At 41.5% G+C, this 18,791-nt stretch overlaps 1 protein-coding gene and 1 pseudogene across 7 annotated transcripts in view; one reads left to right on the top strand and one right to left on the bottom strand.

The window, feature by feature from the left end:
• Window positions 1-2,833: 2,833 nt before the first annotated feature.
• The window catches only part of PWWP2A (PWWP domain containing 2A), a 116,932-nt gene continuing 100,974 nt past the window's right edge, over window positions 2,834-18,791 (bottom strand). Inside the window, exons 2-4 of one of the 7 annotated variants that reach the window (XR_012066337.1) lie at window positions 15,225-16,189; window positions 5,591-5,856; window positions 2,834-3,420 (exon numbers count right to left, since the gene is read on the bottom strand). Coding sequence is in view for 6 of the 7 variants with exons in the window: in XM_072953169.1 (XP_072809270.1) it covers window positions 14,506-16,189 (1,684 nt within the window). In the remaining variant the exon portion in view is untranslated. Of the gene's footprint in view, window positions 3,421-5,590; window positions 5,857-11,363; window positions 11,822-13,494; window positions 16,190-18,791 lie in introns of those variants that run through there. The other 6 variants (XM_072953183.1, XM_072953169.1, XM_072953196.1 and 3 more) reach the window with 6 other exon arrangements.
• On the top strand, window positions 16,912-17,297 carry LOC102544533 (large ribosomal subunit protein eL22 pseudogene; annotated as a pseudogene).

Below are 18,791 nucleotides of genomic sequence, written 5' to 3'. Positions count from 1 at the left end.
ACTCCCTGTACCTTCTGCTTCCCTCCCCTCCAGGGGACGCTCGGGAAGCTCGCATTCCCCCCTTAGCTGAAGCGCGGAGGAGCGGCTGCCCCACTGCCGGGGAAACCGCAGCTTACCCTCTGTGGCCGTGATTCAGTCCCAGCTGCTAGTTCTAGCTTGCTGAGAAATACGGCCTACGCGGATGGGGACGCCTGTCAGGCGCTGGGGCTCTGAAGCCATCAGACATGACAGATGTGAAGAGAACCAACCAGGGCGATGCTGGAACAGGGTCTACAGTACATGTTTGAGGGCGTCAGTCTAAACTCATGCTTCCTCATCTAAGACAGCGTCCGGGAGGTCCCAGGTTGCATCTGTGTCTTGTAGAAGTTGTGTCTGTAAACGTAGTGACACAGATACAGGATGAGGAGCGCTGGCCCTGGAGGGGGCTCCCGCAGGCCTTCCCAGTTGACATGCACATGACGTGTTTACCTTCCCTGGTTCTCTACTTCCATTTTCATTTGTGGGAAACTTGTGGGAAAAAAGAGGTATCAACAGACCCGGATTCCAGTGGCCTCCTTTTTATACTCATTAGATAAACTGAAATGGGAGAATGTTTGCAATTAAAGACGCCACGTATCCTCTGGAATAGCAGGCAGCCTTCTAAGGGATTGCTTCACTCAAATGGAAAAAAAAAAAAAGGCACACTGACCGAAGTTTCTGGGTCAGCCCTAAAAAAAAAAAATGTCATCTGGTAGTTTCCAGAGGCAAATTTTTCAAGACAGCTGAGTGCTTCTGGTCACTTGACCTCACACTGGACATACTGGGCTTTTAAAGAAGCAACCATTTATCCATAAGGGCAGGACTCCTTAAAATTAAAACCAGCCAACCAACCAGTAGATGCTTGTTTAATTACATCCAACTCTGAATGGTAGGTTATTCGTTTCCACCAGAAAAGAAAACAGTAATGTTTGTGCACAGGATCCTAAATTACTCTCCCTTCCTCTATCCTTGCTCATAAAGAGCCCATAAAGTCGCCCAGTGATTAAAACTCCAGGCTGTTCCCCTGAGGAGCAGTGCTACCTGGAACAGCTCCCTGAAGGACAAGCGGTTGAATTTTAACAGCTTAAAAAATAACCTTTTAAACCTAACTCCTAAAAAGTAAACAAAGAGGCTTTAAATAACTTTTTTTTTAAAAATCAAGACTTTATTGGATAAATGTTACACAACTTTCTTTAACAGTTAAGTCTCAGCATACTTTAGATGAGAAACAATTTTTGTCATTCAAGTCTACAAAATGAAATAGGCTTGTGAAGATTTTGAAATACAGACGAAGGTACCATGAAGCAAAGCTTAAATATTAAGCAACTAAAGCGATGGAAGGGAAACAGCAATACGGTATGTCTAGATTTTAAATACCACCGAGTTCTGTTTTGTAAAAAATGAAAATCTGATTTATAACAGCTTTGAGATACTGTCATGAGAAAAACTATTAGACACTTAAAACCAGATCTCTCCCAGTTCGTTTGCCTTTATAGTACTTCCTGGTCATTCCCATCACTCTGCACAAAGACAGACTTATAAAGCTTAGTTAAAATTTTTGATACACAAAATCTGCCGTGACCTGGGAGTCACCTGGTTCTGGGCGTGAGCCTGAAAGGTGCTGCTGGGTTACGTGTCTGCAAGAACCACCCCAGCCTTGACCCTGGGGCCAGAGAGCAGGGGCCACTGGCGTGCGTGTCGTCGTCAGCACGCCTGCTGCTGCAGTTCTGAGCTGACTTCTTCAGACCTGATCAAATGCACAATGACTTCATGATAAGGAATTTTCCATAAAGGCAATTTCAGAATGCCATCGAGACTTTGAATAACTTACGTCGTAATCAAGATTTGCACTAACTCATTAGAAGCAGGACTGCCTACCTTTCCTTCTCGAGTTGTAAAATCCTTGTCAGGTAGAGTAAATATTCTGAAACTCACCCAGAACTTTTTGTTAATCTGGAGTGTGGGGTTATTAAGTGATTCCAAACCTACATAGTAAGATTGGAAAGTGAACACTTGAGCCAAATGCTCAGTTTTCTATTATGTTGCTTCACATGAATTTTGTATTTTTAAAAGTTTTTTTGGCATTTTTTCCTTTTTTTTTTTTGTATTAAGTAATCAATATGGATTATCTTTCTGGTTTAAAAAATAAATCAGTATTGCCACTAAAAAACTTTAGTTTTATTATTAAAAGCACTGCACCATCAAATATAAAAGCCTTAAAAATGTAGTACTAACAGGACCATCTGCTTGTCTCATTAATGTTTTCTCCATTCATTAAAAAAGAAAAACTAAGGTTTTTTTCATAACATGTATTTTCCAGAATCAAAAACATGACGGCCTTCATTAATGAGAATTCATATGCCATGCGTGAGACGTTCACTGTCCTTATGGGTCTGCTTCCTGCTGTTTGTTCCCCAGGGTCAAGTCGCACTGACACCTGCGAGAATTTCTTGCACTTAGAAAGAGGAGCTCTCTGTGGAGAGAGGTCAGACAATTCAGACATTGTCACCTTTCCTGAACTAGACCAAATCAGTAAGGACAGGGAGAAGCTCAAACGCCTCTCCAGCGCAGTAGGATTAAGACTCGCTCTCAGTATATTTTCACTCCAAGATCAACACTAGCCTATCCACTTTGAGTCAGAATTTGAAAGATAAGAATGTAGTCATGAAAATGTGCACAAAACGTTAAATACTGGTGGCAAATAAATACATCTTAATATGATCTAACAAGCAAACGTGTATTTAAGATAATATAGCCCTGGCCCTGCTTCACTGAAGAAAAGATGCAAATGTTCTTGGAGGGGTGGGGGGTGGGGCACTGCCATCCCTGTAGGATGTTCGGTCATCTTTCCTGCTGATCCCACTGACACCCTGGTGGGCTCACTGGCCTCGGCGTTTGCGACTATTGCTGTTTCACAGGAGAGCCGTTTTAGAAATTATCTTAGTTCATAGCTGAACTAATGAACATAAACCTCGGAGAAAGCAGTTTTTGTATGACAAATAATTCAGCGTTTCTGTCAACATCCCATGCCTTTTAGGCCTGTCCAAGGCTGTACTGAAAAGGACTTCACGTTCAAAAGAAGTTACTGTCAGTGATTCTTCATACGTAAAATTCGAGAGAGGTCTTTGCGTATCTCACATCGCTCTTCTCATCTGATGCATAACTTATTGCAATAGTTTACTTTTTATAAAATATTCCCCTAATACCTTTTCTTCAGTTTAATACAGCACGGTTTGCAAGTGCCCCATTATAGACTTGGTTTTAACCACTGCCTGAACATTAACTTCTTAGTGCAGCTTTAAAAATCTGAGTCTCCAATTTCATTTCAGTCCTGACGCTCAGGTGTTCTGTGTCATTGTGGTACAGGTCCGATGAAACAAGCGGCCTGCTAATGTCTCTGTGCTGAAATATAGTAAAGAAAAGGAAGAAAATGCAGTTAAGCACAAGTACTTATATGAGGAAGACGCTGTCCTGGTTTAAACTGAGCCCTATATAGACTGTGGGATCACATCTGACTTTTTTCTTTTAAATCAGTTAAACTTGACCAATGGCTTTTTTTGTGTTCGTTTTGAGAAAACAACTTACTACCGCTCTAAACCAGCAGAAGCATTCGTGTTATCTCTGAAGTAATCCAGCCAAATTCCAGCACAAATAAAATGGTTGTCACCTTCACATAGTCAATCTGCACTTGAGCGTATTTTGTAAAATAATTTGTTTATGAGAAGCTGCCTGAGCTGCTGTGTGGACTGTGAAACACACCAGCAGCCTCCCTCTAGCAAGCAAAGTTCTACACAAAATCAGGCTGCGTCAGACTCGGCTGCAGGTTACACTGTCTGCACATGGGCAGGAGCGAAAAAGAGGGGCTGGAGGGTGCGTCCCCAGAGGGAGACACACGGCACGTTAGAAGGCACCAAAGGCAGCATAACTGCTATAAAGGCAGTTTCTGCACACTGGTTGGATTACACAGTGTCCCTCGTTACACCAGCAAGCCAGAGTATCAGCAGAGGCACTCTGCACCACACCGCCAACCAAAAGCAGGACTCTGAGCAGAACACTCATAAAGGACAAGGCTTATGTAAAACTTACTGCCAAGCAGCATGACCAGGATGCCCAACATTACCGACCACCCTCTGATACCAAGAAGTGGTACGAATCCCACTGAAACCCTCTACGGTCCCTGGTCACGCCTCGCAAACCTGGGCGCCTAAGGACCAATAAGAGTTTGAATCCCAGAAGACGTGACCCGTGGAGAGGATGATTTTTTTTCAGTCAGATGTATTCTTAAACCAAAGATGTGGTTACCTTCAGTGAAATAACAGGCAAAACAAACAATGCAAAAAAGGAAAAAAAGAAAAACCAACCCCATCCTCCCAGTGTTTAACTTTCAAATGTTTCAGATGAGCTGCATTCCCCAGTCTCTGATGGCACTCAGAACTTCCAGTGCTGCCCTGCGTCACTCGCTTGTGGGTCCAGGTCTGTAAAGTTCACGGGGCTTCCTAGCACAGTTCTTCTTAAGCAATGAAAAGTGACTTCTAGCTGTAAATACTGCACACATCAAAATGGAAACTGAATGCAGTCCTTCATCACTAAAGCAGCAGAATGATTAACAATTTTAAAATCTGACACTGAGCTAGGAAGAGTTAATTTTCTAAAACTAAGATATTACACTAATATAATACTACTAATAAATTTAGACTCACACAGAACTTTGGAAGTAAATGTCACCATTTTATAAACTGAAAGGAAAAAACATCAACAGCCAATCCCATGTGCAATTCCACTTCCTTCTGTTTATTATGACTCTCAGTCTTTGGCTTCAGCCTTAGTGAGGCCTGTTCAAGTTGGCGGGAAAGCCAAGGATGGGCGCAGATCTTACTATTCTTGTGGGAGATGCCGAAAACAAAATGGTGAGACCACCACAAGGGCAGCTACCACGCCTGTGCAGGTAAGAGTCCCAAACAGCCCAGCCTCAAGGTCTGACTCGAAACGTGCCATCCTCAGCCAGCTTGCAGGCTCAGCTCCCGGGCAGTGATGCGGCCCAGTTACAGCTCTTCACACGCCAGAGGGTGAAGGGCCTTCATTCAAGGAAGCCAAAAAGATCCCAAGTCCAAAGCAGCAATGACAGCAAAACCCCTAAACCTTCCCTGTCACGTAAGAGCCCAGAATAAGCCATCCAGGCGTTATCCCAGGAGGTCTGAGTCAGTGTGCTTAAAGAAATAATTACAACTACATTTCAGCATTACTTTTTGCCACCCTCTGAATCTTGACTTGGGTTGATTTAATTCACTAAGAATATCTATGGAGACAATATATATACTCTCATACATTAATGACTATCTAAGAAGTTAAAATAATGAATATAAAAGTGACAAAGAAAGACTGAGGTAGTGAAATGAGACAGAAATGCACTATCTGCCTTCCCACGGAGTCCTGCCGGCCGCCCCCAGCCTCTCCCACGCTGGGAGCCGCTCCTCCCGGCTCAGAGGCTCACGGGCGGTGGGCTTTGGTTTCCTTCCACACAGCAGGTAACAGCAATGAAAAGTTAATTCCACTTACTATAACTGGCACTTACATGAGGCGCACCCAGCTACCAAGGTCAGTGAAAACGGAGGAAAGAGAACTAGCGCGTTCGTTTACATCTAGCCTGAGCTACTTCGGGGGCGGGAGTGATGACATGACGCCCTCTTCACTCTGTGGCAGGGCTTAGCACAGACAGACCTGCCCGTCTCACTGTTAACTTCAATGCTCCCAGTCTGAATCCACAGTGGTCTGTCAGACACTGTAAGGGAGCAGCAGGACTCGTCACTGTCTGATGTAATAGCTGCCATTTGTTGAGACCTATGGTAGAAAAAACCAAGTTAACAAAAATAGAGCAGTCATTCGAGTTCTTTTTCATCCATTTTACAAAAAAAAAATTTAAAAATAAGACCAAAATTCAGCTGAATTTTCATAATGAATTCTTTCTAGATAACTTGCTGGCCTCACAAAACGTGAAGCTCTGGTGCCAACGGGACAGACTTAGGGTGTGTGCACACCAGTCTTGGCCAGGAGGGGGCACGCTCCAGCCCGAGTCAGCGGAGCAGCACAATGCCTTAAGGCTCACAGGACGCTGCCCTCCAGCGCTAGCTCACACGTAATGCTCCTGACAAAAAATCTGTGCTAGCCTGGCCCCAGCCCAGCGCTGGCGTAGTCCTGATCGGCTCGGTATTCAGCAGCGGCCGAAGTCCTCACCCCTATCTGCACCGTATCAGTGCGCTCAGAGACCGTTTTGAAGAATGACGCGAACTGCCTGCGTCCCTTTCTCCTTGAATGCCGGTGGCCCCTGTGCGTAACACTCAGACCTGAACTTACTGTGAAGTAACACCTGCTTGAAATAGGTTTGACAAGGTAAGCTTTCTCACTTTGGCTTTCAGCGCAGACTTCAAAGTACAGTTCAAGTGAAGGACTGTCCTTGAAGCCGTGTTGTTTAACCCATTTGCTCGTTTCCTTGCTTCCCTGCTTGAAGTGCAGAACGCGTAAGGAACAACTCATTACCACTTCAGCGTAGTCAACTCTGGGATCACTGATTTAGATAATGTTCAATCCATATAATAAAATATTTTTAAATGCTAAATTAGAAACAGTAGCACACAATCAAAACCTTAAGGCTTCTCTGACACTGAAAAGGGGAAATTTCATACAACTGATCTATATACAAATGATTACTTCTGAATTTAATTCAGAGAACAATTTTTTTAAATGAGGTTATTTACCCTTTTGTTCATGGCAAAACTTAAATATACTCTTAGCTATAACCCAACAGCAATCACACAAGAAAAACGAACATGAATGCACAAGAATTTATCTTTTGAACCTCGCCCTCCATCGGTAAAACCTGGGTTTCAGCAACCATTCTAAAGGCTCTCCTTTTCAGTTCTAGGCAAGAGGAGAGTCAAGACGGTGCATCAGAGAATCTTACTTCCCTGTGCAGCTCCCCACCCAGTGCCCAGAAATGCCGTGTAGAACATTAGCACGTGAGGGCTCCGGCCACAGAGCCGGGCCCGCGCGTCTTCTGCACTCATGTTTGAGGTGAACTTCCCTTCAGTGCTTTTAAGGGTCTCAAGATTCTTCTTTAGAAACGAACAGGATCCATGAGGAAGAGCCAGGGAGCCCTGGCAGTGAGGCGGTAAAAGGAAGGCTACCCTCATGAAAGGCAGCAATTTCCCTGGAAGTTACTTATTCTGTCCTTTAAAAGAAAGCTTACATGCAGCAATGGCCACCATTCCTGGGAGGCAGCAGAGATTTAAAGGGCAAATCACAACAGAGTGAGTCAGCATTCAGTCTCCCCTTTAGAGCATGAACGAAGTAGAAGAGGTCACAGCCTTAGTGCAAAGCCCAGAATTAAAAACTAAAGAATTGAAATCACGTACATATACCTCTTGCCTTGTCTCGCTGAACATGCAATATAAAGATTCTCTTAACCCAGCGCAGCACAACACATGACCAAGGAGGGAAGCATCGATCGCACCTCATTTCACAAGAGACACCCTGTTTTTCTAGCCTTCGTGCTATTTCTGTAACCAGTTCTTTTTCTAGGGTTTTAGACCAACTGCACAAAGTTCTTTCCAGCATACCAGAACTCACACCGAGACGTGCCACTGCCAGAGTCCCTCCTGAAAATGAAGCTGCAAGGGGAAATCCTTGATTTGTAATCGGCCGCACGTCAAAAACGAGCTATGGGTAGAAATGACCACCCCCTGGAAAATACGGCCACGGCGCGCACAGATCAAGGCCTTGGAATGTGAGGTATTTCCCTCCTAGAAATGGGACACCATCTGCTATGCAATCATACCAGTGGCAATAAAAAGGAATGTTCCAATTAATGTCCACTTTTTCACCTTTTGGCAAAATACTGAAATAATAAAACACCAGGTTCCAGGAAACAGCACCCGTACAAACCAGCTACTTGTCACCACGCCAAAGCTGCCAGGTACAGCCCTGTGCCTCTGGTACCTTTAGAAATGCCTCGGGGCCTCTCCACGGGCCCCACCGGCTCAGACACCGCTCACGCCTTTGAGAGGATGTGGGTGCGCCAGGCTTCGAGGATGGGGACTGGTAGTCAGTACCTGAATGTCTGCATCGATGGAATTACTCTTCCTCACGCAAAAGTTGAAATATTTGAATGCACTTCTCCCCTCACCATAAACCCCCAGGCACCCTCCACAAATGCCTGGTGGAATTTTCAGGTAAGAATAACAGTGCTACAGCTTGTTTTTCATTTACACTGAGTGTACGCTGCAGACAGACACTACCAAAAGCTACCCGAAGGAAGCTTTTGTGCCGCGTACGGCAAGTGGCAGCTGTGGTCATGACAGCAAGTAGTTCAGTCCTGCGCCAGACAGTGTCGCTTTCATCATCATTTAAACTCTCCGTTACCTTCCGAGGAGGTGCTATTACCCTCGCCCACGTCACGGATGATGACATGGAGGTAACCTGCCTAAGACCACACAGCTCGTGAGTGGCAGATCCAAGTCAGACTTTGAAACTAGGAAATCTGGCTCAAGAGCCTATCCTTTCCGCCACGTGCCTGAAAAGTGGAACAGAAGGACTCTGCTCAGTAAGACGGACACTGAGCACTGTTTGTGCAAAAATGTTAACGAGTGCGCCTGCTCACCTGCATCACTGGCAAGTTATCCTCCTCCCCACCCATTTCTGTCGTTTACACGGGGTGATCCTCTCTCACTTCCACAAAAAGTCTCCCCAGGCAGGCAAAGACACCTGCCATTTTACCTGGGGGGGGAGGTTACTCCTCCCCAGCTTTTTCAGTAGCTTTTAAGTGAATCTTTGTGCCACAGAGAACTAAGTGAGGGACACCGAGTTATAAAATTATCCTACTTAAAAACCAAAACACAAGCCCTCGCTAAAACTTGATACGTTATAATTACAAGCCTTTTAGTTTACATGAAAAGGAAAAACATTTGATGATGACACAGCCTTAACACTCTGGCTATGGAGTATCTGGTTTCCCTTCTAGATACCCGCACTAGGACAGAAAAAATTATAAGGAGTTTTAAATCAGGTTTCTGGAAAGATTTCTATGATTCTAGTGCAATGAAAAGGAGGTTAACCGTCACATCCTTATGATACAAGGAAAATTCCATATTTAAATAATAGCTGTGTTTTAAACTTCTTTTTCAGGAGCCCTTACAAAAATAATCAGGAATTTAAAGAAAAAATATTTAATTCATGTTTAAACCAAGTTTTAAGAAAAATTTCCAGAAAAACTGGTCAGTTTTCAACAAAGTTTTATGAAATTGTTTTATAAGCCGAAGTGTCCAACAAAAGAAGGCCCACAAGTTAGATGACATCTATACTACAGCCATGTAATTTACTGAGTTGAAGAATGAGAATTTCTTTTTTTCCTTTACATGTCCCCATGACAAATCTTTAATTTATGCCAGCATAACATAGGCTCTATGAGAAAAAAATTCAAGTTTGGCAGTTTTTTTCCAGAGATTATTTAGATGCACTAAAATTTGACTCAGTCTATCCAAAATGGATTTAAAGGAACAATATAAAAGTAAACTGAGGGGAGGGTACAGCTCAGTGGTAGAGCGTGTGGCCTCGCATGCATGAGGTTCTGGGTTCAATCCCCAGTACCTCCCTCAAAAAGTGCAAATAAATAAATAAACCTAATTACCTCCCCCCACCAAAAAAAACCTTAAAAAAAGAAAAAGGTAAATTATTTCAGTATTTCCTACCAAAGTATGGTACACGAAATGACCTTACAATTTTAATAGAATTATCCATGTATGTCAAGGTGTATATTTTCCAAGGATTGTACTGGCATAAGGAGTGGGAAAATGGTATGAATATTATAAAAATATGGTAGAGTGTGATGGTATGTAAATACTTTAAGTTTTGGAAACAAATTCCATTATGAAAATCATCTAAACGGCTTCCACGTTCATAAAATTGTCCAAAACAACTGTTTCTGTCACTAGGAAGTAACGGTTTTACCCTAAAACCTACTCTTAGGAGCACTTAATAGGTAAATGCAGTCATACTAACTGGCCTAAGACTGTCACCAGGAGGCGGTGAGTCGTTAAGGACGCGGAATCGTCAGCCGCAGTGCTGACTGCAAAGCACTGCAGGAAACCAGGCTTCCAGCACCACGTGCCAATCACGGTGCTAGACCAAGACAGACACGCCTGTGACCGAATTTCCAAACACCTTCGAGGACAGTCCTATCCAAACTTAAAAGATTTCTATCAAAAACCAAATTACAAATGGATGGCAGTGCCAACTACCCAACAATGTGGAGGTGCTTAATGCCACACACCTGTACACTTTAAAAAATGGCTTAAATGGTAAATTTTGTGTTTGGTATATTAAGCGACAATTTTTAAATACAAAAAAAAAAAAAAAGCCAAACCAGCAAATTACAGTGCTCTACTAACATGAAGGAAATAATGATTTCCACCTCGTCAGAAGGAAAGTAAAAAGAAAAAAAGAAAAAGGAAAAAAAAAAACCTGTTTGAGTCTATAAATGTGAAGTCTCTTACTTGAGAAAAGATTAAGCAAGAAAGAGTTGAGCTGTTTCTCGTCTACCTTTAGTGTCCATGGCAAAGACCCCAAGGCTTCCTGGAAAACAAACTCTGCAGATCGTCCAGACCCCTACGACTGGAATTGCTAACGCTTTCAGCTTTTAATTCTGTTCACTCTTTGTTGAATGAAGCAGTGTAGTAAGTGGACATGAACTGTAAATACAGACTGTGAAGAGCCTCGTAACCAAGTCAGAAGCAGGTAGAAGTAATTAAGGCAGCCGAGCTGTCTGACTTCTCCTGGCAGTTGGCATGGCACCAGCCTCCCGTTCTATTTCTGAATTCCCTCCAGCAAGCATCTCAATTAGAGATTGTTTTAATAGCAACCATATTAGTACAATCCCAAAGCAAACACTAAATTTGTCCCAACTTAGAAATTGGGTCTTCAGAATTCTCTCTGGCAAATTCCCTACTGGAGGCCATCACTGGGCCCAAAATCAAAACAATGTCCTGACTTAAAACATTATCCACTTTTCTAGACATTTGCCAGTCTCTTCTCTGATCTATAGAAGCAACAAATGTGAACCAGTGTAGCACAAACTGTAGAAAAAATTCACAACTTAAAAGGGAAAATCTAATTTTAGATCCAAATTATAGGTTTCTTAAGGAATTTCCAATTCCCAACTCAGCTACTCTACATAAAAGAATGTATGTCTATAAATGGAAATGTGTACCTTTTCTTCCACGTAACCAACAGTGCAGACAACCTACTCAAATAGGGTTGCAACTCAGTATCTTGTAAATTAGAAACTGACCCGCTAATGAAGATATACACTGATTTAGCTGATTTTAGTTAAGGTCCACATCCTTTGCCTCGAGTCCACCCTCCTATCTGTATTTCTGTCTGTCCTGTCTTTTCTTGGTAACAATCTAAAATTACTTACAGATTTTTCCCATCAAAACCAAGTTGGGCAGGACACACCATCATCGTCTTGCAAATGGGCGTCAGACTAGCGAACCTGACTTTGTTTCTCTGCTCTTTTAGGTCTCTGGTTCCACATCTAAAGAGCCCCAGGTTTATAGACCAGACTCTTTGGGGTCTATAAGTTCTAGAAAACTAAAAGGGAAAAACACTGACGCTTTACATTCCTGAAGACGTCTAGAAATAAAGATCTCTTCAGCTTTCAGTTCTTTCTTCCCTTCGTTTCTCCCCCTTGCTAATCCGGTTCTCGCCACTTTTCTTAGACCGCTAGACATTTGGCTTAAGCCTAGTTTTCTCTCTACAAGAAAGAAAAAAATTGCCCATTTGGTTATGTCCATATAAGGAGTGCTTTTTTTTTTCCTTAGAGGAATGTAAAAGAAAAATGGCTGCAATTACCCACTTCATCTCTATGTCCATCCACAGTAGATACTGGACAACTGTATCTCAGCTACTTAAGAAACTTCTATTTGAATAAAACATCATTCTGTTTGCAGCAACTGGATTCGTGTTAAGAATACATAGTTCATCTGAAGATTAGAGAAATTCTTTAAAACTTTTTTCCCTATTGAAACTTCAGATGAAATATGCCAGACTGCTGGTTTGAAACTGAGGGATTATTTGGCATAATTAGAGATGGTGCACATTTGTGATTATGCTTCAACTTTTTCCTTAGAAGTATGGACTGTATCAAATTGTTCCTTTTGTACTCAACAATCATGATTTTACTATTTTTTCTTCTTTCCCATGGCTTCTGAAACAAATCAAATTTGGTTTATGCCACCAGAGCATGTATGTCCAACCACTTGACTATGTAATAATCACTGTCAAAACCACTATGTTAACAGAAAACTCACCTGGATCGTTACACAAAACCTTGGAATTACATATTTTAACTTTTTGCTCTGCCTCGTTTAAATCTTTCTGAACCTTAGATTTCAAACTTTCAAAAATATCTAAGTGAATAAATTCGTTAATCTGAAACAAATACTTGGAAAACTCTTTAAGACCCCCTCAATCACACTGAGCATCTTTCAACCTATTATAATCAAAGAATTTTTAAGATAGTATAGTTGTTTCTGTTTGCAGGAAAGAATATGTTCTATTCAGGTGAAACATCTTTTTTTAATTGTGTGTTTATTATAATCAAAAAGCATTGACTGAGTTCCCCAGAAGACATTCTACTTGCTTTTGCAGAAACTCGTACATAGTCACAGAAGCCCGTGACCTTAAGGAAGCTGACAGAAGACTATTGATTTTCTATCTCCATTTTCTTATTTAATTCCACAGTAACTGAGATTTCAAATTGGCTTACCTAGAAATCCACAAAAATTTGCTCTCTTTGAAAGTCCTAAGTTTCCAAGTGTCAAGCTGACATACCAAATTTAAAAATTTAGACACAAAAAAATATGAAAGCAACTTAAAAAATCTTGGGACAAAAGTGCCTCCACAGGCAATCCATCAGAATTTTCACCAACAATACAAAGCTAAAAATGGTAAGTAAGAACTCAAATCTTAGGGACAGATGAACCATGTCGGCTAAGTTATGGGCCCCAAAAGCAATGATACCTGAGGCAGAATACCAAGCAGAAAAGAGACTGGTTCTATCTACGCAAATGTTAAAAAAAAAACTATATGGTGAAAATTAATTATTATGGCTAAAAAATTTTTAATGAAAAAAGTCATTTGAAAAAAATTAGATTGAAAAAATTAAAACCCATGCATTTATGAGAAAGTGGGAGCAGGGCCTCAAATCTAGAAGCATATCAGACCTCTACTACAAAGCCTCATTTTTACAATATACTGATTAATCACTTACTTGAATTTTATCTACACTCATTATACATTCCCTGATAGGGCAAATAGGAAAAAGTGATTTTTCACCTCCTCTATACACTATTACAAAGTATAGTTTTCTACCATCTTGAAATTTTTCAAGGCTTTTTGAGAAACACACACAAATAATTTGGATTTAGTTGATTTTATTTACAGCTTGTTTTTTTTTTTACATTTCAGAGCATTACACAATTACAGTTTCTCATTTTCTGACCTGCAAACAGATACCTTAAATGGAAATATTTTTTTAAAAATTATCAAACTAGGTACACATCCAAAATGCAACAATTACACATATAACAATTAATTCACAAAGTGTAATTTACCAGGATGTATCCTAAGAATTTAGGAACAGCCAGTCAGTCAGGAGAAATCTGACCAGATTTAGCAATCAACTATTTACACAACCAAAGACAAACCTATCTGAACTCCCAAACCGTGAAGTCTGAAAGTTTTTGTTAAGTCCCCATTGGACAAAAGAGAGAGAGTGATGATTCAAACCTACCCAGCCTTAACAGTCTTAATCCCAAATACCGGGCTATCTGCCCAGTCTGAAACTCAACAGCAAGCATCTCAGCTCGCCAAACACCCGAGTGTCAAACGCTGTGCCATTATGCACGTAGAAAGACTAAGTGTTCACTAACTAAGAGACAAGTAGTCCTTAAATATCCACACCGTTCCCCCAGCTCACCAGCCCTTACTATGACCCCAAATATGCAACCTGTTGTCACACAGTGACAGGCTATATTTTATATGTGTGCACCTGTGTATATACACATGCATATACACGCACGTGTGTGTGTGTATATATATGAACACACGTACACACAGTACTAGGTACAAATGGCAATTAACAGTCCCTGCAAAAATTCATTTTCAGTTGAGGCTATGGCTCCTATGCCTTGAGATGGTTTTAGACTTCAAAACTGAATATGCTAAAATCTCACTTCCTTAAGACAAAATTTGATTGCTTGTTCAGTTCAAGCTTCTCGGTCTAAAAATGGCTATAAGGTTAAGTACAAAAAAGCAGCCAACTGAGTGCAATTTCTCTCTCCAGTTGGGCCATGCTGTTTCATAGAAGTCACTCTTCGCTAGACTAGAGACTCTGTGGCGCCTCCCAGAGGTTCTTGCCTACCTTACTGTCCGTGCTCACGTTTCAAACTGTGTCAACAGAGCCCGCACCTCAGGGGTCAGCTGCTTGGCAGCCTTGGCTGCCTCTGTGATGGCCTTGCGGTACAGGCCCTTTCTCTTCTTATTAAAGCGTGACTGGAAGTTTTCTAAAAAGGGGGAGAGTTGCGAAAGAGCCAGGAAAGATGTTGTTGGAGACCCGAACCATGAAATACGGGCCTCCTGTCGGACTAGGAGGCCATTATCTTTCCGGCTCACAGTTATAGTGAGAATACGGGCTGGCCACCAAGGGAAGCCATATATCTTGGCCCAAACAATGTCCCCTACGCATATGGTCCTGCCATCTGGTGTGACACATTTAGAGACGTTTTTGGAAAAGACTTTCATTTTCAAGGAATTACTGAGCTTTTTCTCTTCCTTTGAAGAGGAGGAAGTGGAGGAGGTGGAAGGTGCGTGCATACAGCCTGGAGGACAATCAAAGCTCTCGGAAGAGCTACACTCAGAGTTGGAGGACTTCAGGTCATCTGTGCTATCAACGCTACACACTGACGCACTGGAAGAGTCAGACTTCTTCTGATTTAGGGGCATGTAAACAGAGAGCTCGCCTTTGCTGCCCTTTTTGCCCAGTGTCTGCGGTTCATCCTGCTCCCCAGGCACCGGCACTTCAGCTGTGTCCTGAACCTCACTGCTGGCCTCTTCAGGGCCTTTGGAGGGGCTCTGATTTTCTGAAGGGGCCTCACCTGCTGAGCGGGTGGAGGTGCAGCGGGACTGGGGCTTGGGCGCCATCTTGCCGCTCCGCATTTTCTCCAGCCCTGTCTTCAGGGAAGAGTCGTTCTCTTCATTCCTGTACCTCTGCGGTTTTAAGCGGACCCGGGGTGGAAGGGACCCTGAGCTAGGATTCTGATACCGACGTGTGAAATGGACTTTTGAATGTGCGTTTTTGGACGTAGAGGTTTCACTTTGCTTCTTCTGTGCCTTTTCTTTGGCAATTTTCAGCACTTCCCGAGCCTTCGCGTGATCCATGTTCTTGCTCTGGAGCACTTTTTTCGTACTTAACTGAGCTTTTGATGTATTTGCCTGAGCAGAAACTTTGACTACTCTGCCTCTGCTGTGAGCAATATTTGAAACCTTCACCACAGCGTTTCTTTTCTGGCTTTCATTTTGGTTTTTCCCGTCCACCTTATGGTCAGTTTTCAGTTTTTTGTTCACAGTAGTTACACTTTCATTTCTCCGTTTTTTATCTTCGTATTTGTAAGAGTCACTCGCACTACCACCTTTTCTGGTTTCTTTTTTTTCAGCAACAACACTGTTTTTACATTTGTCACATAAGACTTGCCTGGGCCGTAATTTAATAGCATTCATTATTGAAGTAGGTTCTTCCCTGTACATTTTTCGTTTGGGTCGCTTAATTTTCCGAGGCGGCGGCTGAGGTATTGATTGGTTATATGTGTCCCTGATAAACAAAGGGGGAGGATAAGGTGCTCCTTCATGGAAGAGAGGTGGTGGTTTGGAAGTCCACAGGCGTTCAGCCAAGTTCAGCTCGGGAGGTGGGACAGGAGAAGGGTCATCGGGAACAGCACCATTCACTTCACGCTTCACCTCTGTTCCTTCTTGGAATGTATGACTTTGGAGCTGCATGGCTTCAGGTTTATCCTTGTATTCCCTCTTGGGAAATACTGTCACAGGAATCCCATGGGGCCCAAACCTTTGAAAGAAATGAAAGGAAAAAAAGAAGCCATTACCTTATGTCTATAGTGCAGTTTTTTTTGAAACACCACCTAATGTTTATTGGTATGACCTTTCCTGAAAACTATTTCACATTAAAAAGCAAAACCAAAAACCTACAGACGGCCTCCCTGCACAAGTCCCAACGCCCTCCCCACTTTTTCACTGGTCCTGCATTTTACGTATAAACACAATGAGAAATACTCAGATAGTGGCTCTAAGCAATGCCAGAATAGCTGACGTTATTTAAAACAGATCTTTCCAGTCTTGAATCAGAAAGAATGTTCTATCAGATAACCTGATATTAAGTCATTTAACATTCGCTCAGCTACAGACAACATGTCCAATAAATCCAACTATAAATTTATTACACATCTTCCTCTGGTTATAATAGCTTTCAAAAGCTTCACAAAACAAATTCAGCCTTAACTACCCAAAACTACTGAAAACAGTAAAATCCCATCTCAACTTTATTATTTAAACACTCAAGATTCAAAGACATTTGTTCCTTTACTCTTTTGCCCTAATTCTTAAGCCCTAATCCACCCCACATCTGCCCCTGAAGAAAAACCCACAAAAATATTAGAAATTCAGATACTCAAACTACCTCAAAAGCAGACAGACATAAAACTGTGACTTTGTAACTTTTTAAAATCACATCATATATTAAGAAATATTTTCCTTTCTGCCTCCGCTGCCGCCATGGCACCTGTGAAAAAGCTTGTGGCGGAGGGGGGCAAAAAAAAGAATCAGGTTCTGTAGCTTTTACCCTGGACTGCACCCACCCTGTAGAAGAGAGAATCATGGATGCTGCCAACTTTGAGCAGTTTCTATAGGAGAGAATCAAAGTGAATGGAAAACCTGGAAATCTCAGTGGAGTTGTTGTAACAATCGAGAGAAGCAAAAGCAAGATTACTGTAACTTCTGAGGTGCCTTTTTCCAAAAGTTATCTGAAATATCTCACCAAAAAATATCTGAAGAATAATCTATGTGATTGGTTGCACGTAGTTGCTAACAGCAGAGAGAGTTAAAAATTGCGTTACTTTCAGATCAATCAAGATGAATAAGAGGAGGAAGATGAGGATTAAAACATAATTATCTGGAATATTTTGTATAAGTTCTGGAATAAAACTTAGGAACCAAAAAGATATATATATATTTCACATTGCAATGCAATAAAAATGTTTATGTATATTATACATGCATGTACATGTACATATATAAATACACACCTAAGCAAAGGTTTCACTAAATACGTGACCTTATATTATGTGATACGGAATGATTTTTTTTCCTACTGTAGTCTATTTTCATTTGTTTTGATGCTAGCCAAATGCACTAAATGGATTTTAAGACTCCCTTACAGGTCCAGACCCAGTTTGCAAAGCACTGCCTCAGAACACAAATCTTTACAAGCCTCAGTTTCTAATAAAACGGGTCAATAACCTTGTTTCTCATGTAGATTTAGCAATAACTGTGGTTTAACCTGTCTGGGCTAAACATCAAGACCCCCTTAAATCTAAACTTGCTGTGCTCAGATTCCCACACATAAAAACAAAATTACACTAGCAAATAATCTCAAGTACATGTCAATTTTGAGCACTACTTGATTCAAACAATATTTAACACAATATAATTCTAACGCCAATCCTTCAAGGCAGAGATGCTTAGACCCAAGGCTTGGCTTCAAGCAGTCAGGTAGAACCTGACACTACTAGATGCAAATGTTTTGTACAGGTCTGTTTTTCTGGAGGATGAGTCTTGGTTCTCAGATTCTCTAAAATGTCCTTGTAGCCCCAAAAAGGTACAGAATATCTTTGTTGGGAAGAATTTTAAGATTAAGTTTCTAGGGCTGCAGACACCCCTAAACTCAGGTGTACAGGAAGAGCCAGCACCTGTATACCTGGTTCCAATATATGGTTCCAATGTCTAAAGGGTTTTCCTTCTGAAGTCTTTTGTTACCTTGGCTACCACAAACCAACAACTTTTAGCAAATACAACAACAAAGGAAGAGGAAAGCCTTCTTTACCTAGGGCACGGCAAGTTTGGGTCTGGGCTAATCCACAAGTAAGAACACACTCCTCACTGTATCAGACTTTGCAAAAAAGTTACTTTTTATTCCACAATATCATCTGGTACCTAAATATTTGCTTCCTGGCTACTTAATTGCAAGGGACTAGGAGCATTTAGTCTTCTCTTATAACCACTTTTTCAAGATGACAGGAAAAGAAAGGTTATTTTTGTGTTTTAACATAGAGCTACATAAAACAGTATTAATTCATCTCAGGAGAGACCACTATTTGTATTACCAATAAAATTTTCTAACTTGTACAAGGAGCCATCAATTTGCCCCATTACATTTTCACATGCTGTTCCCATAACTGAACAGAGAACAAATTTCCCTCATTTTATTAGGAATAACTAAACTGCAATTTGAGGGGAAGTTTCACAGTTGTCCTTTACCGACTGTATCCTTGGGCATCACTAAACCTCTCTAAATTCAGTCTTCGCATGTGTAAAATGGAGTAACAATATTTCATACCTTAAAGAATTCAGGTGAGGATTCATAGGCCAATGTTAGC

The sequence above is a fragment of the Vicugna pacos genome, chromosome 3, assembly GCF_048564905.1.
Source record: "Vicugna pacos chromosome 3, VicPac4, whole genome shotgun sequence".
NCBI classification, from domain to species: Eukaryota; Metazoa; Chordata; class Mammalia; order Artiodactyla; family Camelidae; genus Vicugna; species Vicugna pacos.
The sequence above is the reverse complement of the archived record's forward strand: the minus strand, read 5'-3'. Positions and strand labels throughout refer to the sequence as shown.